The following is a 25,832-nucleotide window of genomic DNA, read 5'->3' on the forward strand; positions in this document are numbered from 1 at the left end:
AGGGATTGAACCCGCATCTCTTGTATCTCCTGCATTGGAAGGTGGGTTCTTTACCACTAGCACCACCTGGGAAGCCCCTAAGGGAATACTGCTGCTGCTGCTGCTGCTAAGTCGCTTCAGTCGTGTCCGACTCTGTGCAACCCCATAGACGGCAGCCCACCAGGCTCCGATGTCCCTGGGATTCTCCAGGTAAGAACACTGGAGTGGGTTGCCATTTCCTTCTCCAATGCATGAAAGTGAAAAGTGAAAATGAAGTTGCCCAGTCGTGTCTGACTGTTCGCGACCCCATGGACTGCAGCCCACCAGGCTCCCCCGTCCACGGGATTTTCCAGGCAAGAACACTGGAGTGGGTTGCCATTTCCTCCTCCAGTGCATGAAAATGAAAAGTGAAAGTGAAGTCGCTCAGTCGTGTCCGACTCTAGCGACCCCATGGACTGCAGCCTACCAGGCTCCTCCGTCCATGGGATTTTCCAGGCAAAAGTACTGGAGTGGGGTGCCATTGTTACTCAACCATAAAAAATAAAATACAATAAATAATGCTATTTGCAGCAACATGGATGGACTGAGATAATCATACTAAGTGAAGTCAGTAAAAAACAGAGAGACAAATATCATATGACACAACTTATTTGTGGAATCTAAACTATGACACAAATCAACTTACCTACAAAATAGTAATAGACTCACAGACATAGAGAACAGACTTGTGGTTGTCAGAGGGTAGAGGGGTGGGAGAGGGTAAAGTGGGAGTTTGGGGTTAGCAGATGCAAACTAGTATACATAGAATGGATAAACAACAAGGTCCTACTGTATATAGCACAGGGAACTATATTCAATATCTTATGATAAAACATGAAAAAGAATATAAAAAAGAATGCATGTATATGTATCACTTTGCTGTACAGCAAATTAATGCAACATTGTAAATCAACCATACTGCAATTAAAAAATGAATTTAGTATCACTTCATTTTCTGAGCTTTACCAAAATACAAACTTGTGCTAACTGTACACTGAATGCAAAGCTCTAAACAGGTGTACAATGGCTCTTTCATTCCACAAAATAAAGACTATTATACTTTTGGTAGGAAGAAAAATTACTTACCGCTATAATATCTAATGTATTATCACAGACTTTTCGGATTTCATTATTTTTATCATGCATAAGATCTATGAGATATGCTGGAGCCTCTATGTAAAAAGTGGTTAAAGATATAAACTGATATTGAGGTTGTTCAATCATGTTAGAGAATTCTTCATTTCTCTAAATTCAAATATTAATCTGAAATCTAACTTTAAATTTTAAAATACAATCATTAATACAAAGTGACCAAAAAATCTAATGTTTCATTTATTTGAAAAACAGGGATGATAAAGGAAAAAAAAAGATAAAAATGAGCAAGAAAATGAGCCAGTAAATCTTAGAATGTATAAAGTCATACTTTTGAAAACATGAAAATTATGAAAGTAACTAAAGAAGAAGCTCTCGAGCTGCATGGCTGTAAAACTTTCTTGATTGATTTGACCCTCCTAAAAGTTTAGAAAAATTAATTTCAAACAGAAACTTACATACAAAGTATTTCACATAATAAAGGAAAAGAATCACTGTCAATCAAGTCAACAACAACAAAAAATCACATATATGGATATGGTTATTATAAGGAAGAGAGAACATAAGATAATTTCATATAACTCTAGTATTTTTTAAAAAGAAAAGAATTTAAGAAAATAATATACACATACACACACACACACACACACACATATATATATGAAAGAATAATAGGAATCAGAATTAGAAAACTCAGAGAAGTAATTCAGGAAATAACTAAAAATCATTTCAGATATATTAAAACTAAGTTTATAGTAATACAAGAATAAATAAAAGCAACAGATAAACTCTAAGTTAAATAGAAGGCAAAAAAGAAGAAAATTTGTAAAATTTAAAAAGATGAAAAGAGATGAAAAAGATTACAAAATGACAGATATTAAAGGTAGGCAAAGAGGATCCGACATAATAGGAATCCTAAAGACAATCATGGCAATAGAACAAAACAAATACTATAAACTACAACTCAAGAAAACTTTCCTAAAATTAGAAAAAAGAAAAAGTACAAACACTGTATTTGCATACTTAGAAAAACCAAGCAAGGGTAATGAATACCAACTTAAATTCTAATAAAACTATAGTGGCTTAAAAAACAAAACAAAATCCAGAAACATCCTTTGGTCTTCCTGGCAGAAAGATCAAGTCACTTATAAGGGAAAGTAAAGTAAATTGTCATTAGACTTTATGAAAGATAATTAGTAGACTATAGACTTCTCATTGGCAGCAATTAAAGGTGGAAAAATACCTTCAAACTGATGAGGGAAATAATGCGCAATCTAGAAATTTCATATTCTGCCAAATTATATTTAAAGAGGAAAAACTAGTTATTTTCAGATACAGATGCATTTTATTACTATAGATATTCACTAAGCAGTATAAGAGAACGTAATCAATTAAGAAAAAAAATAAAAAAATTAAATATTGTTACAAAATGAAAAATAAAAAAGAAAATGTAGAGAAACAGAGGAACTGAATTCAGGAAAAAATAGCAAATGATGAAATAAATGCATTAACATACCATGTGTGTGTACTAAGTGGCTTCAGTCGTGTTCCACTCTTTGTGACCCTATGAACTGTAGCCTGCCAGGCTTCTCTGTCCATGGGATTCTCCAGGCAAGAATACTGGAGTGGGTTTAACATACCATAAATCCTAAATAAACACTGGCTTTTACAAAGCAATAATCAAAATAATAATTGATTTTAAAATGTTATAAAAAGAAATGGAATGTATAAACAACAGTATGGGAAAAGGGAAGGATAAAGAAAGAAAACTCAAATCAAGATAGAAACCTCAAATGAATCTAAAAGAGGCAGTAAAGAAAGTTATAATTTCCAACACCTAAAAATGTATCTTTTCTGAACATGTGAAGTGTCATTACTTATGATGAACACTGAAAGGATACGTGTTTCCTTGATTATGACATCTCTTGTGGCTTGATGGAAAACCATTTGGTAGAAGACATAAATTATCTGACAAACAAATTCATCATCTTCTTGTTGAGCTAAAAGGCAACAGAAAGCTTCAAATAAAAATACTAAGTTATATACAAAACTGAAAAACATTGAGGGGAAAAAGTGGGGAATGAGAAAAACCAAAGTTGACAAGGAGACAGGTAGAGGACAGTTGGTTTAAATTATTTATAATATATGGCTGCCATACATCATTTATGTCTTAAATGTTTTTTTCTAAATTATATGATGATCAGTCAAAAATTTCATAATTATTATTTTCAGAAGTTTTATTAATTTTGGTTGGTGTTAAACTAAATAGGTTATGACTTTGTAAAACAAAAATAAAAAATAAGACTTTGAAGAGAGAAATTATATCATCTCTGAGTCCAAACCAAACTATTTGAGACTGTTCATCTCAAAAGGCTGTATCTAGGAAGAACTGAGAAACAAGATAGGTTTAAGAGAATAGTAATAGTGCTTTAATAGTAATTTTTGCTATATTGACACCAAGTATAAAGAAATTCATTAAATTAACCTCTAAGTCTCTAATGTGAGATGGCAAAACTTACCACCACTTGTGGGGAGGTTTTTTTTTTGGTCCCTCATAAAAATTCTTCAGATAATTTTAATTTGTAAAATAAATCTTGTTCTATTTTGTCTCTATAATGTTGCCCTCACAGGACAAAAATGGCTCTTAAAAAAAAAAATCACACCCTCAAAATCCTTAATTTCTGGTAGAAATTAGATTATTATAAACAGGTTTTTTCTTCATTGAATAATGTTAACAAAATTAAACTTCAATTATTGGCATGAAGCAATAAAGTAACTTTAGCTGCACTCTAATTAATTATACTAGTAAAAAGAATGTTATGCATGCATACAAACTAAGAAATGTTTATTATCATAAGAAGATGACTTTAACAGAATATCAGATGACCACTGATTAATATTATTCACGGCAAAGGCAAATACTTATAGAAATACAATTTTTAGGTACTGTTCATGAAATTTGATTTACTAATAGTTTGACATCAACTCTTGGCAACAGTTCAGTGATATCTGTTAGACAAATATTTACAGGTCAGCAGAGCATCTAACTAGTTGGGTGAAATAAACTGTGATTCCTTCAAAGTCCAGCCATTCCAAATAATTTTCCTCACTAATTTTCCAAAGTACCACTCAGACTATTTGGGTTAAATTTTTATTAATTACTCTGTTGGCATACAATGTTCCCTCACTTAACCCCAAGGGTTTTAATTTTGAAAATCCATTTATTTCCAAAAAATATTATTATACAGCCTCTGCCTGTGATAACATGTCAGAGAACATCAAAATATGGTAAAACACTGAGCTGGCTCTGTTATCTTATCTCTCAGTAATAATCAATGTGAGACAGCAATTTAAGGACCCAGGTCATTTTGTTTCAACTTTCTCCAGCTCACTACAAAATCCTCATTCTCATTATGACAACTACGTTGTCTTTAGTTTCACCTCCAAATTACCTAGCCTTTCAATTACTTCTAACATGAAAACTCCTGGCTGTGAGAAGGGTGTACCAAAGCAAATCCATATATATTACTTGTAGAAATACTTCAAATATGGAGGCACTATCTCCAGATGACCATTAAAAACGATTATGTAAAAGAATTTACAAATCAAACTTTTCAAGATTTAGAAGAGAAAACTGGGCAAAAGAATAAATAGGCACCTCACTTTATCTGCTGTATATAACAGCCAGTAAACAAATAGGTACTAATTTCATTAATTATTGATTGTCTCTCACTCATGTCTGACTGTTTGTGACCCCATGGACAGTGTAGCTCACCAGGCTCCTCTGTCCATGGAATTTTCCAGGCAAGAATACTGGAGTGGGTATTTCCTTCTCCACATTAATTATTAGGAAGTACAAATTAAGATCACAATGCAGTATCACTATGGAGGCTACAATTAAAGAGGCTGGATGCTGAAATATGTTGGTGATGTAGAATAACTGGAACTTTTGTACATTGCTGATGCTGCTAAGTCGCTTTGGTCGTGTCCGACTCTGTGCGACCCCACAGATGGCAGGCCACCAGGCTCCCCCGTCCCTGGGATTCTCTAGGCAAGAACACTGGAGTGGGTTGCCATTTCTTTCTCCAATGCATGAAAGTGAAAAGTGAAAGTGAAGTCGCTCAGTTGTGTCCGACTCTTAGTGACCCCATGGACTGCAGCCCACCAGGCTCCTCTGTCCATGAGATTTTCCAGGCAAGAGTACTGGAGTGGGGTGCCATTGCCTTCTCCAAGTACATTGCTAGAGGGACTGAAAATTGGCACAACTACTTTGGAAAACAGACTGGCATTATTTTTAGTCAAATACATGCATATTCTCTTCTACTCCTGAGTCTGTGTCTAATAGAAATGAGTAAATATGTTCACTAAATGAAACATTTAAGAATGTTTATAGGAGCATTACTTATAAAAGCCCCTTTCTCTTAAAAAACAAATAGAAAATCCACCCTACTATGAACCAATAGTTAGAAAGGAAAAATAGTAGTATATTTATTTACAAAGCAATAAATGGAAACACTTTAGTACACAACAAAGATGAATCTCACAGTTATAATACAGGGCAAAATAAACTAGATTCTCTTTCTAAAAGGTTGAAAACTAAGCAAAATTCATCTATGGGTGATAAGAGGAAAAACAGAACCCCTATGGAGAAGGTGGCAATGACTGGGACATGGCAGAAGAGGAATTTCTAGGGTGCTGGTAATAATTCATTTACTTACACAAGTGGGAATAACATAGAACTCTCATTTTAAAAATTCACTGTTTTACATATACCTATAACTTGTGTTTTTCTTTATGTACACTTCAAAAAAAGACTATTAAAATAATATAAAATACATATATATCTGGTACAAGAAAGACTGAGATTAGAGAGTCTTTTTAAGCTTTCCATATTAGCATATTTAATTTCTACACTAATTAGCTACTTTTAATGTAAATCTGCTATGGGCCAAAGTGCATCCCTCCAAAATTCGTATGTTGAAGCCCTAAACCCAAATGTGACTATATTCAGAGATAGGGCTAGAAGGAAGTAATTAAGGTTAAATGAGGTCATAAAGCTGGGGTCCTAATCCTATAAGATTAGTAACCTTATAAGAAGGGATACCAGAGCACTTGTGTATGCTTGTGCTTTCTCTCGCTCCCTCTCTCCGCCCAACTCCCCCGACCATATGAGGATGTTAGGATATAAAAAGGTGGCCTTGAGCAAGCCAAGAAGAAAGACCTCACCAGGAACCAAATTGGCTGGCACCTCAATAGACTTCCCAACCTCCAGAAATATGAGAAAATGTATTTTGGTTGTTTAAGCTACCCAGTCTGTGATATTTTATTATGGCAGTCCGAGCAGACTAATAAAACAAGGTCCTAGAGAACTTGGCCCTAATAAAATATATTTAGAGTCAGACAAATTTTGTATGCAGTGGAAAATGATGAACCTGGGTCCTTAAGAGCAAAATAAAGTAAGGGGAAGACTATCTAGAACTCCTAGCCTATATTGTAATCCTAGCCAATGTGGCTAACTAAATTTATTTAAATTTTATTTAAAATCCAGGTTCTCAGTCCCAACAGCCACATTTCAAGTATTCAATAGCCACATGTATTGGACAGTGCAGATAGAGAACATTTTCTTCATTGCAGGAAGTTTAGAGGACAACACTATATATGGATCCAGGAGGGAATATGATGATTAGAATTAGCTTCCTAATAAACCTTTCTGATTAGAAATCGAGTTATTATAAAAAAGGGTTTGTGCAAGAAAAGAGATATAATTCAACCAAGACAAAGCTCAACAGAAAGAATAAATGGCAGAATATTTAGCTGTTCAAGGTTAATAAGTGCAGGGTAGTTATCTATAAAATTGGTCCTCAATCACTTTATAGGAACATTCTTAACCTTGCAACCTAAAGCTATTTGGTATTACGCTATCTAATTCTAGTAAAATGTATATTTAATTCATTTTGCTAACTATATAATTTAAGTGGCTATAAGATGAGCAATGCAACAAGATAATATATTATCACTGCAGATAATGGGTTTATATATTAGCATAAAAATAAGGAAAATTGTAATTTACCATTTAGCAACTCAATGAGTGCAGGGATTACCCCAGATTTGGCTAGCAACGCAGCACAAGAGTCATCCATAGATACAGTTCCAATCATTATAACCACTTCTAAAACAAGGTCATCTTCTGCAGCACCTAGTGAAGTGAACATCACAGGAAGTTTTCATTGAAATGTCCTGATACAAATCCTTTTATATTTCCAAGATTCTTATTCACAGAAAAGATACTGAAAGCTATTAAATCAGTTCTTATGAACCTTTAACATGTATACAAATTTGTCCTTTTCCCAAAGTTCCATGTTCAGAGAATTCCATTCCACAATGACAGTTCATGGTTTTTGGAGCAGTAGAGAGGTGTTATTGTATTTCTAATAAGTCTTTGAAAATATAAATGAATGACAATGTAAACACAGAAAATAGAAGAGTCATTTCAATGCCTCAAAGAACTTCGTGTGTGCATGTGAATTCATGTAGAGCAGGATGGTTATTTGGTAATTTTAAAAAGGCAGGATAAAAAAATAGTAAGGCAGAATAGGAAAGGGAAACTAATATTAAGAAAACATATTGTTAGGGAAAATAGTATATACATATAAGAGGAGAACTAGTGACTGCTTTTCTGGGAGAAAGAAGTTAGAAGTAGGGCTAGAATTAGAGGCCTGGGAACGTAGTATAATAATGGTCACAATATACTGCTCTAGCAGCTTTACCCACAAAAGAGAGAAATAATGATTATGCAGAAGTGAAATACTTAGCACAGACCTGGTTTTAGTTTATCCTTGAGGTACGGAACCAGCTTATACTCCTTAAGAACCAATTCCCAGTCTAAGTCTGGAATGGTCAAATTTGCAAGAGTTCCTAAACATTCAATCACAAACTCCTCCTCTTCATCATTAGAGATCTGAGCAGCAAGGTCCCCAACATAATCCTGAATAAAACAAAATTTAATATAAATTTAAAATATTTCTACAAAGGAACTAATCTAATAATTTAATGCATAGGAAGATAAGTATCAAATGTGATTCTCTTGTTTTAATTGTAGTTCTTTAATCACTCAATCGTGTCTGACTCTTTGCAACCCCATGGACTGCTAACTTGCTAAGGGAGTCTATAGTGAATTGGTTTAAGGCAAGAAAACTGGCGTGAGGTTGAAAAGGTTAGGGATAGGGATCATAAAACAAAAACGGTATTAAAACTTAGGTTGAAATCTCTAGGAGCTAAACTTCCAAGGAAGTTGATATCAAGAAGAATCAAATTGGGTCATGAATTAATATTTGACAAGAGTTAAGGAAGAGTTATATTTCCAAACACAGCACTTTAAAACTTCAGTTCCAGGCTATTTTAACAGACAGAGAGCCAAAGACAACACTTACAATAAATAAATTTTTAGTTGGTCCATCATGCTGGGAAATGTTCCTAATCATTTTCATCAGCAATGGATCCTTGAACTTCAGAGCCCTCTTCATGAGCATCTTCAGCCCGTTTCCTGATAATAACAGAGAAATTCCAAAATAAAATTAAGGTTCATTTAAATTTAATGATCTTTAAAATTTTCAGCTCTCAAGAAACCCAATTTATACACAGAAAATGCATAAATTTTATAGAATCTATTAATTTTAATAAATGTATGCCTCTCTATAATTCATATATTATATCAAGACAATATTTCCATTCACTGCAGAAAGTTCCCTTGTGCTTAGCTGATCTCCCCAATACAATTACTTTTCTTCTTTTCTCCTCCTCATATTCCTCTTTTTTGTATTTTCTTTTTAAACACAGATTTTAAATGGCAACCCACTCCAGTGTTCTTGCCTGGAGAATCCCAGGGATGGCAGAGCCTGGTAGGCTGCCATCTATGGGGTTGCACAGAGTTGGACACGACTGAAGTGACTTAGCAGCAGCAGCAGCAGCAGCAGAATATCACATAAACAGAAACACAGTATGTATATGAAGTGTGTACCACAAATTTGTAAAATATAAATACTTTTTGATCCATAAAAATAGTATTTCTAGGAATTTATCCTAAGAATATAAAAATGCAAACATGAAAGATTCAGAGAAAGAAAAATTACTGCAGTATTGTCTGTAAAAGAAAAGAAGTGGCACAAAGTACCCAAACAGCAGATTAAACTATGGAAAATCCTTTAATAAGCTATTTTTTCAGCTACTGGCAATTACATTTTATAAAAGTATTTAATCACATGGAAAGGTATTCAGATATTATTAACTTTAAAAAACATGTCATCAAATATACAGAATCCCATTTTAATTTATAATATGCAGAAGCATTGTACCAGTTTCATCTATGACTATCTCTGGATAGTGGAAATACTTTTTTAAATTTTTTCCTATTTGCTCATTTGTACTTTTTGATAATTTACATGTATACTTCTCAAATAAGTAAAAACTACTGACCAAACTCTGAAATACCAAAATGCATGACAAATCATTTTACGAAGATACTACAGAAACAAATAGCAAATACATTTGTACTTCAACATCTTAAACTGTAACAGACTGCTTTACAAATAAAAAGCTTTGTTTCACCTAGAAAATATTTTTAAAAATCAAATTGCAATTAAGGGTAACTGACAAAACAGTTTATAAAATGCTACTAGAGAGTAAGTCTGCTCACAATGTAAGAATATTTATGAGTCTGACATTTAAGGATTTGAGCTATAATTTTTTAAATTATAGAAAGATGTAATTCACTTATTTACTTTAATTCTTAATTCTTTATTATCTATTTTCTATCATTTGCCATTGGCATATGATAAAGATTATCCATGAAGCTCAAAGGCACTAACCTTCACAGATAAGCTGTACATTCCTTTTGTTAGCAGCAAGATTAATGCAGAAAGAAATGAGTTCCAAGTCAATCCGTTCATCTGAACACTCAAAGAGCATCTTCATTAACTAGCAAGAAGCACAAGACATATTTCATTCAAAACACCCCCAAACACATGAAAAACACAGACAATGTTTAATCACAGTACGTTATCATAGATTGCATGTTGGAAATAATACAATTACATTTTCAACATCGAGTAGGCTTTTACAACTCAATACCTTAGTGAACTATTAGATGCTCAGTATTAAATATAAGCTTTCAAGTACAGTGGAGAAAGTAAACGAAATATTAGATAAAGGCTTTGCTTTTAAGGATTTAAAATATCATGGGAAAGTAGAACACTCTGAACAAAGAAAACAGCTTGTGCAAAGGTTATAAGGCAGGAAAAAATGTCATTCTTCTGAAAAACTGAAAGAAAGCAAACATGGTTGGAATGAGGGAAGAAACAGTGATAAAAGAAGGTAAAAGCCAGAAAATGCTGGGTCTTGAAGTACATGTTAAGGATTGGGGGCTTCATCCTAAGGAAAATGGGAAGATGTTAAAGGCTTCCAAATAAGGAAAGTGTCAGAATAAGATTTATGTTTCAAGAAGATCTGACCAGTGTAGAAAACAGATTGAAATAGTAAAAAAATGTGCTGCTGCTGCTGCTAAGTCGCTTCAGTTGTGTCTGACTCTGTGTGACCCCATAGACAACCTCCCACCAGGCTCCCCCATCCCTGGGATTCTCCAGGCAAGAACACTGGAGTGGGTTGCCGTTTCCTTCTCCAATGCATGAAAGTGAAAGGTGAAAGTGAAGTCGCTCGGTCGTGTCCGACTCTTAGCGACCCCATGGACTGCAGCCTACCAGGGTCCTCCATCCATGGGATTTTCCAGGCAAGAGTAGTGGAGTGGGGTGATGTGCTAAGACCATCTAAAGGGCTAGCAGAAAAGTCCAGGTATGGTGGTGGCTGCTCGGATAAGGTAGAGTAGTGGGGATAGAGATAAAGAGGACAGCTCAGATATATTTAGGAAAGACAATCAAACAGGATTTAATAACTGACTGGATGTTGGCATTAAGGGAGAAGAAGAAACAAAGATGACTCCCAGGTTTATACCCTGAACGACATGAATGATGGTGCCAATGCTTACCCAAAGACAGAAACTAGAATAGGAGAAAACCTCAAAGGGAAGCCAGTAATTTTGGCTTTTGGATATGTTGAATTTAAGCTGCCTATGTGACAGTTTAGTGCCAATAGTCAATAAAAGTTATAAACACAATTTTAGAAGACATGTTCAGACTGAACATATGATTTTAGGAATTGTCATTTATGGTTGATAACTGAACCTGCAAGGTCTGACCCAATCATCCGGGAATGTATATAAAATAAGGAAAGAACTCTACTTAATAAGAGAAAGAAAGATGGGTCTGGGAAGCAACAGACAGAAAAAGAGGAAGGAAAGGATAGGCTACTTATGCCATTTAGCCATATCTACATTTGTCATGATAAAAGGTCATTGCTATATAATAAAGGAGAAATGACAAATCTTATGCCATACTTTTGAGAAGCCAGTCTACTATTATTGGTAAATAGTAAATTAACTTAATGCATATTATATAAAGATATTTTTCTCTTAGTCAAACTGCTAACAATATATGGAAGTTAATCCTAAAATTTATAACCTAAAATTTTCTTATGTTTTATCTCAAGGCAATATCTTTAAGATCAACATGTCTTTGTTGATGGGTTAGACCTTATTCTGTTAAATCTTGTGGTTATTTTCTATGTTAGTTCCAAATAACTTCTAAGTTTCAAAAAGGATACATGGTCAACATATCATGTGTCTGTAAAAATTAATCTTACTTTTATATACTAGCAATGAATTAAAAACACAAATCCACTTACAGCTGCTCCAAAAAACACTTTGATATCATTCTAACAAAACGGTATATACACGTGTGTGTACATGCGTGTGTGCTGTCACTTCAGTCTTCTCCCACTCTTTGTGACCCTATAGACTTCTCCCACTCTTTGTGACACTATGGAGCACGCCAGGCTCCTCAGTCCATGGGATCCACCAGGCCAGAATATTAGCGTGGGTTGCCATGCTCTCCTCTGGGGATCTTCCCGACCTAGGGATCAAACCCTTGTCTCTTGCACTGCAGGTGAATTCTTCACAGCTAAGCCACTGGGGAAGCCCATATATGTATGTATGTATGTGTGTGTGTCTGTGTATGTGTTTGTGTGTGTAAAATTCATTTATTTGCTGTGAACTACAAAAACACTATAGTCGGTAAACGGTTAGTATGTATTATGTCTTTTCTCACAGAGCACCTCTTTAACACAAATGTTGCCACTAATGAAATCTTTAATCACTAATACTTAATAATGTTGCAGAACAACAACAAAAAATCTATGGCATAGATAAAACAACCTTAAATTACTGGATATACATTTAACAGATTTTGATACCTATGTATTAACTATCAATTAAAATTATAAATTAATAAAAATGTAGATGACAGTACTGTACATATATACAGTATGTTTTTCATACTATAATTAAAAACCTACTACATATAGATTTCTTTCAAACTTCTCCTGATACAAGAAGCTTTTTAAAAATAACAAAAATCTGTTTGTTACATTAAGGTAATGCTTAAACAAGGCAAACTATGTTGTTATTTACTTGAAATTAATCTTGTAGTATGAAACTTGCCCTTAAAAATGGCATTATTGGTGATTTGTTAGAAGCTGAGGGGTTTTGTTTTGCCTTATTTTTGTAATTTCCATGTTAAGTTTTGTGGTGAAATATTCAGGAGCTAGCTTTTTAAAAAATAATGATGGTTTAAAACCTTATCCAAATCCCCACATCCCCAAATCAAGACTAATAATGTTAAAAAAACATATCATGATATAGAATTAGTTTTTCAGAGTAAGAGAGACACTTAAATTTTAATTAGAGCACTCACATTTTAAAATATTAATTTAGTTCAAACTCCATGGGCAACATTGTCTTTAATTTGATTGTTACAGCACTTCAAAAGTAAGTGTAATTGCTAACAACTAGGAAATATTAAAACTAGATTTGTTCTAACTATGTCCATTGTCATCTTTTACTAATTTAACAGGAAGGCACTAAAAGGGGTTCAGTCTTTGCAATGAAGAGGCAATAGTGTTCAATCAGACAAGTCCCATATTGAGTATCAGATACCAAAGACCCAGGACTGAAATCACTGTGTCTAGACTCTCTGGCACCTGACTTCACTTATTTACCAGTGACCAGAGGCCAACCCCCACAGCTCGCTATATTCACATACACCTCTACCACCACCACCCCCCTACTCAAACATCTTTGAATGATTATGGCAGAACTTTGCATGCCTCAGGAATCTCTTCTGACTGGCTACTCCCTAACTCTGCTGTTTGAAGTGATGCTCTGGTTTCTGAACTTCAGCAGATAATGGCAGGCAGGAGCAAAGGGGGCTGTCAGAAAGGACGTTTACCAGCATTCAGCTAAAAAGAGGCAAGTAGATCAAAGAGGGGCCAAATAGGACAACTGTGGTGGAAAACATGTGGATTACTATGAAGATTCTTACACACTGTTCTAGGGTAAAATATTAAATAACACCATGACATCATTACCTAAACATGTACTTTGGCCATTCTATTACCAATAAATACTTTTTATAAGCATCTGGATGGCATTTGCACCTATTTAAACAAAACATGCATCTCAGAGGTCTAAATAACAATGAACTGTTAATGTGTACTCTTAACTATTATTAGAATACAACCATTAACTCCTGGTTATCCCCAAGTATGCTCACCTGAAACAATTCACCCACTGAGACCATTAAGATCATATATGAAGAAAGACTTGCCCTGACCCCCAAATTTTATAGAATACTGGAAGAGGAAAAAATTAGAATAAATTGGATAATTAGAGGTAATAAAATACAAAAGAAGAAAAGCAACATAATAGTGGAAGAGATTATGAGGCATGATGAATTTATAACACCTACTCTGAATGTTAAATAATTTACAAAAGTGAACTCTAATTATAGAGCATCTCAATCTAGTTCCACCAAAGTCCACCTCTTTAAGAATCAACAGAATAATTTTTCCCCAAAAGACCATCATCATGTACCTATACAACCTCTTTAGGTTACTCTAGTTTATGAAATGCTATTCTATGAGCAGTGTTAAGACACTTTATTTGGACTAATAAAATTCTGAAGAAAATTTAAACAGTATAGTATAGGATTCTTAAGTGTAAACACTTATTTAAATTGGACTCTGAGTGGTTCCAAAATAGTGAGAACTATTTACTAATGGCATCTTGTTTTAGTATACTATTTCACAGTTTATAAAGTTTCTTTACATATAAAGCTAATGTAATTAAAGAATATGACCATACCACCTATTCTTTTTGATTGCTGAAAGGAATATGAATGACAATTTAATCACCGCTTTCCTACTCTCAGGCTTCCTACGTGGTTCAGCCGTAAAGAATCCGCCTGCCAATGCAGGGGATGCAGGTTCGATCTGTGGGTCTGATTCGTGGGTCGGGAAGATCCCTCAGAGGGAAATGGCAACCCACTCCAGTATTCTGCCTGGAGAATCCCATGGACCAAGGAGTCTGGCAGGCTACCGTCCATGGGGTTGCAAAGAGTGGGACATGACTGAGCAACTGAGTATGCAACATTCCTACTTTCGAAGTTATTTTAGACTTGTCATTTGAAAAATTCATTTGTAATTCTTCATGATATTTACTACACAAAAATTAATGTGCATAATTTCAAAGTGAACAAAGTATTACATTAATTCTAACATATTCCAAAACCCAGATATATAGTTTTATTTAAGAAGAAGGTTAACCAGTTGCTGTCACAAATGAGTTTAAAGCTCTGCTAGTATTATAAACATTACTTTGAGTAGTCAATATTTCTGAAAGGAGTATCTTTTTTAATTTCTGAAGGAAGCTTGGAAATTTCAACGTAATACCAAATTTTCTTTCTTTTATTTTACAATGTACTTTCATAACTGGCACTGGGTGGCAATTAAACCATGTCAATTTTTCCCTAATATGTCAAAGTTGAGCCTTATAAAGTACAAGTTATAGCCTGGATAGCACTTTAGGAACAAACATATTCTAGAGTATCATTTACTTTCTCAAACTATGGCTTCATACTAAAACGTTTCAGGATGTCTACAACATAATAATTTGAAGACATACCTTCACTATTCTTACTGGGGTTGAGCTTTTTTTTTTTTTTTTTTTAAATTTTATTTTATTTTTAAACTTAACATAACTGTATTAGATTTGCCAAATATCAAAATGAATCCGCCACAGGTATACATGTGTTCCCCATCCTGAACCCTCCTCCCTCCTCCCTCCCCATTCCATCCCTCTGGGTCGTCCCAGTGCACCAGCCCCAAGCATCCAGTATCGTGCATCGAACCTGGACTGGCAACTCATTTCATACATGATATTTTACATGTTTCAATGCCATTCTCCCAAATCTTCCCACCCTCTCCCTCTCCCACAGAGTCCATAAGACTGTTCTATACATCAGTGTCTCTTTTGCTGTCTCGTACACAGGGTTATTGTTACCATCTTTCTAAATTCCATATATATGCGTTAGTATACTGTATTGGTGTTTTTCTTTCTGGCTTACTTCACTCTGTATAATAGGCTCCAGTTTCATCCACCTCATTAGAACTGATTCAAATGTATTCTTTTTAATGGCTGAATAATACTCCATTGTGTATATGTACCACACCTTTCTTATCCATTCATCTGCTGATGGACATCTAGGTTGCTTCCATGTCCTGGCTATTATAAACAGTGCTGCGATGAACATTGGGGTACTCGTGTCTCTTTCCCTTCTGGTTTTCTCAGTGTGTAAGCCCAGCAGTGGGATTGCTGGATCATAAGGCAGTTCTATTTCCAGTTTTTTAAGGAATCTCCACACTGTTCTCCATAGTGGCTGTACTAGTTTGCATTCCCACCAACAGTGTAAGAGGGTTCCCTTTTCTCCACACCCTCTCCAGCATTTATTACTTGTAGACTTTTGGACTGCAGCCATTCTGACTGGTGTGAAATGGTACCTCATAGTGGTTTTGATTTGCATTTCTCTGATAATGAGTGATGTTGAGCATCTTTTTATGTGTTTGTTAGCCATCTGTATGTCTTCTTTGGAGAAATGTCTAGTTCTTTGGCCCATTTTTTGAGCTTTTAAAAACAGAATATAATAAATTAAAACCCCCAAACAATGACCACTGAATGAATTTTTGAAGATTCTGTTCATGAAATACAGATCATAAATGTTCTGAAAATCCCTCTGCAGAAATGTTTGATGTTAGAAAATTATCTGGCAAGGAAATATGCATGAATATTGCTCTTGAAAAGGTATGGGAGAATTTTCCTCAAAGTCTTCAACTACAATAATATTAATATCTCAAAAGAAATCTACACAGACTTTTATTTCTGATTATTTATTGAAAATAGTTTTATATGTTATGTTTGAGATTATAAACTATGGTAGAGTGAGAAAGATAACTCTGAATTAAACATTTAACAAAATAAGTTTTTCATGTCTTTTTAGTTTACATTTCTTTTATTTAATGTCATTCTCTTTAAAATCTAATCTGGATAAAAACAACCAATTTAGACAAAAATATTATTTTTTTGTCACTGCTTTCCAATTTGTATCTTGTAGTCAATGAAGTTCTGACACTAAATGGGTTTGGAAAAGAATACCCTTTGAAATTGTGAAGGAAAAGCTTTGGAACATATGGAGTGAGACTGTAGTAAATCACTTGTAATCTCCCTTTGACATGGCTACTCTTTTATTGAAAACTTGTTTGACAAAGAGTTTGATTACACTTTGCATCAGCTATAGTCTGACATGTGTTATCTCTATAAGAAGCCTTGCCATGTTAGATAAAATATGCAGTATATTTGAAGGATGTCTACTTTCTGTAAACAAGCAAAATTAGTTTATCCCCTGATTTAAAAGCCTAAGAAGTTATCCTTGAGAGTTTATCAGCTTTTTAATTACATGTGGATAAAGTATTAAAATTTTGGAATAGCAAATTCAATTTTTAGAACTGTTTTATTAATTTGGGATGAACAGAAGGATTAATAAGAATTAATAAAAAGAAAAGTTATGGTCTTATTTTTTACTACATATTAATCATTTGTCAAAATAATACACATTTAATAACTTACATTAGGCTAATAAGGAATTACCTAGTAGGAGGATTAAGAAGATTACTTTAATAAGCATAATTTACTATTCATATTCTTCTAAAGTCTCTTTTAAAAGTGTTATTTTTTATTGTATATTATACATCCTGCAAGTTTCCTTTTATTTATTTATTTATGTTGGCTGTGCTGGGTCTTTGTTGCTGCATGGTATTTTCTCTAGCTGTGGGTACTGGGGGTTACTCTCTAGTTGTGGTGTGCAGGCTTCTCCTTGGGGTGGCTTCTCCTGTGGAGCCCAGGCTCTAGAGTGCACGAGCTTCAGTAGTTACAGAACATGAGCTCGCTCAGTAGTTGTGCTTCCCAGACTCTAGAGACAGGCTCAACAGTTGTGGCACAATGGCTTAGTTGCTCCAAGGCATTGGGATCTTCCTGGATCAGGGATTGAACCCATGTCTGTTACATTGGCAGGCAGATTCTTTACCACTGACCCACCAGGGAATCTCTGTTTATCTACTTTAGAAAGCCATATTATAAAAAATAATATTAAAAATCAGCCCAACTAGTATTCTGATCATCAGTTAGTAATCAAATTAGTAGAGCTCAGTTTAATAAAATTTAATGGCACAATAGTGACTTTGAATGTAAATTCTCTAAGAGTAAAATCACATACGTATGTGGTTCAGTGGTAAACAATCCGCCTGCCAATGCAGGACACATTTGTTCGACCCTGAGTCGAGAAGATCTCCTGGAGAAGAAAATGGCAACCCACTTGAGTTTTCTTGTCTGGAAATGTCATGGACAGAGGAGCCTAGCAGACTACAGTCCATGGGGTTGCAAAAAGAGTCAGAGATGACTTAGCGACCACCAACAAAAATGAATCTCAACACTTACAGTCCATGAAAGAAAATCACTCAACTCTTTCAAGACAAATAAACCTAACATATGAAATATACCAAACAACTGAGTTATAGCAAAAATTTTTCTTGAGAACAGTGCTATAAAAGAAAGTAAAAGTATTTTGATGCATTTTTTTCATCAGAGCATGCAAAGCATTTAAAACAGTCAACCACAAACAAAATTAAAGGGCAAATGACAAAGTTGGGAAAGGGCAAATGACAAAGTTGGGAAATGTCTGTAATATGACAAGGAGTTAAAATAGTTATTGTATATATAGATCTTATGTATTAGTCCCAAAATATTGACATGCCAATGGAAAAATTATCAATAGAAATAAAAGATTTATAATATAATATCAACAATAAAAATGTGAAAAACGTTCAACCTCACCAATATTCACAGAATGCAAATAAAAAACCCCCCAGACATTCCATTTTTAGAGAAATGATAGTATCTAGTGTTGTTAAAAGTGAAATGATAGTTGGGAGAAATCAACTCATGTCTTCTTGGAAGGTAATTTGGCCATATTGTATCAAATACACAAAACACCTTTTGACTTAGTAATTCTACTTTTAGGAATTAAAACTAAGGAAAAAAATCGAGATATGATTAAGCTTTTATATACTATGATTTTTATTCCACAGTATTTCATTTGCTTACATATGTTTATTTACATCAGTTTTTATGGGATAAACTAGAAAGTTATTTTCATTTTTATACTGTCTGTACTTTCAGACTGTATAGAACAAATTTATATTATTTTTAGGAGGGAATTTTTAAAGAAAAAAGCTATTTGACAAATCAAAAGAAGAAAGCAAAAAACACATTTTTTAAATGCTTTTTAAAAAAAACACTTAAACCACTCACCTGTGGTATGCAGTCAGTATATGCAAACATTGATTTAAAGCGGTCATCCATGCTTATGTGGTAAAGAACACACATTGCTATCTGTTTGTAGTTTTCATTGCCTGGAAATAAGACATCATGGATATGGTGAGATTTTATATTATGCTTTGCCTTACATGCAATGACCACAAAGAAATTAATTTTTTGTATAACAAACTCAAATTAATGCCTTAAAAGTTTTAAACTACAGAATCAGTAAAAATTCTTACACAAATTCTAATTTAGAAAATATGAGATTTTTCTAATTTAGAAAAACATGAAAATTTTGAGCTTCCTATTTCAATTTCCCTGCTTGCCAAAACTAGAGAAAAGCCTGCCCAGCCAGGAAGACCTAGCACAGCCAAAAGTTAGTTGAGCAAGCTCCAGGAGTTGGTGATGGACAGGGAAGCCTGAGTGCTGCAAGGAGGGGCTGCAAGGAGTTGGATACGACTGAGCGTCTGAACTGGACTGATTTCAATTCCAAAGTCTGGAGTACACCAACTGTGAAATATCACTAAGTTCCAAGAAATTGCAGTATTTTACAAGGTATATTTTTGAAAAAAGTTAATCACAAACTGAAGAATTAATTGTTCTCAGCAGCCCACTAAAATGTAGATTTGGCCACTGGCCTCCCCATCCCTCCTGTTTTATCAAAATATATAATTAACACATTTCAGTGATAATGTACAATAAATATAGTAAACAAAACAGTTTATTTAATTTCTATGAATCAGAAACTGGAAAAAGAACATAAATGACAAAAAGTAGAACAGTATTTGCAACATTAAAAAATATATGACTATTCAATACAATATTGTAAAGTAATTAGCCTCCAATTAAAATAAATAAATTTATATTAAAATGAATAAATAAAACACTGATAGATGGAACAGAAAAAAAAATACATGACTATAAATTGCTAAAGGGTATAATATAGACTAACAAGCATAGTCTAAGGATTGTCTTAGAACTTCAAGGTAAGATTATTCTCATTTTATACTCCTTGAAACTGAAAAAAGGAAAGTGAATGATATATCATAGATTTGAAAAATAAAATGGAGCTTGAATATGTCATTTAATCCTTCTACATGCTTTCATATACCATATTTTGAGGATTTTTATATGATCTCAAAGTCAGTTTCAAAACTTGAGCTAGAAAAGTTGTTTTGCTAAAAGTTTTATCCAAAAAATAATATTCTTTAAAAAAATTTTTGGCTATAAGAAAATCTTGGGAGATATTTGGAATTAAAAAAAATCAAGTATGTATATAAATTTAATTAACATATCAAGAAAATTTTAAATTTTAACAAAGAAGATAATTTCAGCACCTTTATTCCTGTGTCTACTATAGTACAAAATAACTAAAATACTTTGTGTTTTTTTAATAATACTAATTTATATTCTTATTGAATTTTTCAGATATTAGATATATCTTTGTACGGTGGTAAGCAATTCTTAGAGGACAAAAACTTTGGTATTCTTACAGGCTTTGTATATGGAATTTTGTCAAAAGTTATCTGCTGATTGATTCTATTTTTAATATTTAAGAAGCAAGGTGACTATAGTTAACAATTCTCTAGGCAAGAATACTAGACTGGGTTGCAATGCCCTTTTCCAGGGGACCTTCCCAACCCAAGGATTGAACCTGGGTCTTTTGTACTGCAGCAGATTCTTTACCGTCTTAGCCACCAGAGAAGCTGTTATAGTTAACAATACTGTATTGTATATTTGAAAGTTACTAAGAGAATATATCTTAAAAGTTCTCACAACGAGAAAAAAAGTATTGTGTGAGGTGATAAATGTGGTGACTAACCTTAACTTACCTTACAGTGGTATAGTTAACTAACCTTGTATCTAAACTTAACATATTTTAAAATATATATATATCAAGTTATCACCTTAAACTTACAATTGTTACATCAATTAGATCTCAATAAAGCTGGAAAAAACCACGTTATGTTTAAAAAATCAGAGGCTAAAACTGAAAAAATAAGCACAAAGACGTCACTGGTTTTACAAGATCTTCAGATGTAATACAGAAGTGTTTTAAGTAAAATTTCCTTGGAAAATAGTGAGATAGAAATATAGTGAGCCTCTCTGTACAATCTTGTTTTCCTGGAGCTTACTATGTTAGACAAAAATATATCACATGCTAAGAAAGAACAATGTGAATCTTCAAAACAGTCAAATCAGTTTTGTCATCTTTATGTGTCAGATGGGGAACCTAACAGAGAAAAATACTTCCTACACAGCCATGTTAAGCAGCTGAGCAGGGCTTTAAACACAGGTCTCTCTGACTCAAAAATCTTCACCAGAGGTCACGTTATATACACCAAAGGTATATTACAATATCTCTCAAATAGTTTTGTATCATAAGGTGAAATGGTCTTTCAAGAGATATTATTAGCAGGTATAAAAGACTGACATATGCTGACATATGATAGGGTAAAGCACATTTTTAAAACAGAATTTTAAAAAATCAAGACTTTTGCATCTTTTTAAATGGTTTGGCTAGAGCCTATTTCCAGAGACTCTCAATATCAATGTAAAAATAACTTCTTGGCATAAAACAAAAACAGTAAAATATAGTATATGTTTGTCAGATGAATACATACTAGGTAAACACTTTCATCTTAACTAAAAACTATGAATTCACTATACTCAACCACTTGGAATATAATATATGCAGAACTTACATTTGGAGGAAAATGTAATTAAAAAATTGTGAAATAACTCCAAGAAAGAGAAAAGTAGAGACTAACTGGGTATTCCCAACTTCATTATTCTGCTCTTGGGATGAAAGAAATCTAAACAGAAAAGACTTGGGTTTGCATGATATGCAGATTAAAAATGAAAAATTCCAACTTTCTTCCCTAGAGGGGAAAAGTATCTCTTAGGGTTTTGGTCAGAGTATATATACTTTACAGTATTTAGCTTTTCTTCTGGGGCTGAGATATTTAAAAATCTTTTAAGGAAGTTCCAATAGTAAACTCAATATTCTGAAGGCACAATCTCTTTCCTTGCTATTCCAGTTTCTTTCTGCATGCTGTTCAGCTGTGGGTAGGTTCTAGTCCTACTTAGTTTTTACAAAATATTATTTGAAGGTATTTTCTTTATGTAATGGATTCACTGATAAGTAGGATTCTACATCACACAACTTACTAAATAAATGGTAAAAGAAACAGAGGAATCAATATCCAAAATATTTTTTAACATCAAAGTAAATCATCAACATTAAAATTCAGAATGGCACTAAGAATGAAATATGGAGAAGTGAAGTTACTCAGTCGTGTGTGTGACTCTTTGTAACCCCATGGACTGTAGCCTAGCAGGCTCCTCCATCGGCAGCATTGTACTGGAGTGGGTTGCCATTTCCTTCTCCAGGGGATCTTCCCAACCTGGGGATTGAATCCAGGTCTCCTGCACTGCAGGCAGATGCTTTACCCTCTGAGCCACCAGGGAAGCCATAGTAAATAAATGGTAAAAGAAACAGAGAACTCAATATCCAAAATAAAAGATTTTTTAATATCAAAGTAAATCATCAAACATTAAAATTCAGAGTAGCACTAAGAATGAAATAGGATGCTATTCTGTTTGAGAAGAGTTTGTCTACTGCTGGTATTAGTTAAAAGATACTAAACTGCAGTGTTCTCATGGTACATCCATTCATGAAAGGCGAAAGGAAACAAAGATTCACCTTTAAGAGATCTGTGCCCCATAAAGAGGATGACAAAGGAAGGTTTTCTAGAGCAAATTATATGTGTGTGAACATATGTATGTGTGTATATGTATTATATGTGATTATGTACCTATATCTTTATCACTTACAAAGGACAACTCAGGAGAAAGGGTATGTGACATAATAGAAAGTCTACAGTCCTAAAATTACAGTCATTTTTAAAAGGTAGATGAATAACATATGCCAGAAACATCGCAGATACAATAGCTTAATAATACATTACTTTCTTTTTTAACACAGCAAAACCCTCTAGTTTCAAAAAGTGGGATGATTCATTGTGCTACCTGTTCTAACTCTGTTCTTCTGTGCTTGCTTTTTCTTTCTCCTCTCCCCATATTCATGGGACAGAGAAAGGTGAAAGCTCCTTGACTTCTCCTATACCTTCCTAATTCTTCTTTATCTGTGATCTTCTATTTAAAAAAATCTCTGAATATATCCCTAATTTCCCATAATCTTTACCTAAAATGATTATCATAATCCCAAAATGTGCTAAAAGGAAAGGACTGAAGGGAATAGAAATTTAATGGATACGAGGCTATACCAAAAGATTGGTGGACAGCCAATGTTTACATAACTACAATTCTTTGAGAGAGGGGAAGACAGAATTAAGCAAACTTGATAGTTCCTATTGTATGTTAAGCATATATTTTCTCATTTAACCCTTAAAACTGAAGAGGTAGGTATTATCTTTGATTTTTAGGACTGGACATGGAACAACAGACTGGTTCCAAATAGGAAAAGGAGTATGTCAAGGCTGTATATTGTCACCCTGCTTATTTAACTTATATGCAGAGTACATCATGAGAAACGCTGGGCTGGAAGAAGCACAAGCTGGAATCAAGATTGCTGGGGAGAAATATCAATAACCTCAGATATGCAGATGACACCACCCTCATGGCAGAAAGTGAAGAGGAACTAAAAAGTCTCTTGATGAAGGTGAAAGAGGAGAGTGAAAAAGTTGGCTTAAAACTCAACATTCAGAAAATGAAGATTATGGCATCTGGTCCCATCACTTCATGGGAAATAGATGGGGAAACAGTGTCAGACTTTATTTTTTTGGGCTCCAATGGCGACTGCAGCCATGAAATTAAAAGATGCTTACTCCTTGGAAGAAAAGTTATGACCAACCTGGATAGCATATTGAAAAGCAGAGATATTACTTTGCCAACAAAGGTCTGTCTAGTCAAGGCTATGGTTTTTCCAGTGGTCATGTATGATGTGAGAGCTGGACTGTGAAGAAAGCTGAGCGCCGAAGAATTGATGCTTTTGAACTGTGGTGTTGGAGAAGACTCTTGAGAGTCCCTTGGACTGGAAGGACATCCAACCAGTCCATTCTGAAGATCAGCCCTGGGATTTCTTTGGAAGGAATGATGCTAAAGCTGAAACTCCAGTACTTTGGCCACCTCATGCGAAGACTTGACTCATTGGAAAAGACTCTGATGCTGGGAGGGATTGGGGGCAGGAGGAGAAGGGGACGACAGAGGATGAGATGGCGGGATGGCATCACTGACTCGATGGACATGAGTCTGAGTGAACTCCGGGAATTGGTGATAGACAGTGAGGCCTGGCATGCTGTGATTCATGGGGTCGTGAAGAGTCGGACACGACTGAGCGACTGAACTGAATGGAATGACATTCATTAAGGTTATGAATCCTTCAAAAGGAAACAGCTATGAATCTGAGATTCAAACCTAGGTCTGACTATAAAGCCTGTGTGCATGTACTAAGTAGGCCTTCCAGGAAATAGAAAGGGTGAAATAAAACCTAACAAACAGGAATTATTATCATTATTCCTTAGAGGCACAGTACAGAAAGGAAATGCAGTTAAGAAGGGACTCTATAGGATCTGGGGGTCTTGGGGAAAAAAAAAGGTAAGAAGATGATAGAAAAGGGGAAGAAGGGAGATGAAATGCAGAAAAGCAATCAGTTATTTATCAGAGTACTTGTGTCCAGATGCAACAGGTTCTAAAGGGTGAAAGATCCTGACAGGGACAAATTACATTGTCTCCTGAGCAGTATGGGAGACTAGATCTATAGCCGTTCTGAAACTCATTGTCACTAAATTGGACAAGAACTGCTATCAAGCAGAGCTTGATTTTATGAGAAAAACGAGGTGCTGAATGCTTAAAAGCCTGAATAAAGTGGTAAATAGAGGCAGTATAACACTGTGGTTCAAAGCCCAGGCCCTAGAGGCTGACTGCTTGGGTTCAATTTGTGGCTCTGCCACTTACTAGGAAAAATGGCCTTCTGAGTGTTATTTAAATTTTCTGTGCTTCAGTTTCTTCATCTGTGAAACTGGAATAACAACTATATCTATCTCAAAGAGTTGGTATGCAAGGATTAGGTGAGAGAATCCTGGTAAAACAATTAGTACTGAGTCTGATACACAATAAACTGATTCAATAAATATTATTACTTACTATTATTATGTTGAAAATAATGTTTCTGTTTTAGCAATAGAACACTATTCTTGCATTTTCTTTTTAAATTTATTTTTAATTGAAGGATAATTACAATATTGTGTTGCTTTCTGCCATATCACGTTTTCCTAATATATATGCTGTCTTTGTGGTTTTTTATCCTCAAGATTTGACTGTAGTTTAGAGATAATACAGGTTTAAGAAGCAGCCAAGATTGCTCTGAGATGGCTATACAGGGTTCACAGGTATATTCTGCCCCTGCAGCTGAGCCACTTGCTCCCAGTCACTTTCCTATAAAGCTCTGTTACACCTCAAGTACGGTATTAGGAGAGTCATCTTCTGTCTCAAGGCTCCATTCAGTGACCCCTATCGGCTTCATCTGAACCCTTCATCAGCCTCTCGTTCTCACAGGGTTACAAACCCCTTAATCAGAAAAAAAACTGGGAAAAGAAAATGATCAAAGGATAGATAACTGTCACCAGTATGTGTTCTTCCACCACCACTACCATAAACAAACTGTGAACCTCTCTTCCTTCTGTCTTGTAACAGAACTTAATTTCACTCCTAGAGTAGGGAACAGCTGTGGAGGTGATGGGCTATAAGATGAAAGGATACAGAGAGAAAAAGTCTGAAAACACAGAAGACAAACCTCACAATTAACTATATTATTTCACTTATCTTT

At 34.4% G+C, this 25,832-nt stretch overlaps 1 protein-coding gene across 2 annotated transcripts in view; it reads right to left on the minus strand.

Annotated features, from left to right (window-relative positions):
- KIFAP3 (kinesin associated protein 3) overlaps positions 1-25,832 on the minus strand; it is a 148,523-nt gene that overhangs the window by 46,026 nt on the left and 76,665 nt on the right. For both annotated transcript variants that reach the window (XM_055582209.1, XM_055582210.1), the window contains exons 11-17: positions 18,974-19,074; positions 9,975-10,083; positions 8,541-8,653; positions 7,930-8,095; positions 7,181-7,306; positions 3,012-3,110; positions 1,105-1,190 (exon numbers count right to left, since the gene is read on the minus strand). In XM_055582209.1, the coding sequence (XP_055438184.1) occupies positions 1,105-1,190; positions 3,012-3,110; positions 7,181-7,306; positions 7,930-8,095; positions 8,541-8,653; positions 9,975-10,083; positions 18,974-19,074 (800 nt within the window). The remainder of the gene's footprint in view (positions 1-1,104; positions 1,191-3,011; positions 3,111-7,180; positions 7,307-7,929; positions 8,096-8,540; positions 8,654-9,974; positions 10,084-18,973; positions 19,075-25,832) is intronic.

Source organism: Bubalus kerabau, chromosome 5, assembly GCF_029407905.1.
Source record: "Bubalus kerabau isolate K-KA32 ecotype Philippines breed swamp buffalo chromosome 5, PCC_UOA_SB_1v2, whole genome shotgun sequence".
NCBI lineage: Eukaryota > Metazoa > Chordata > Mammalia > Artiodactyla > Bovidae > Bubalus > Bubalus kerabau.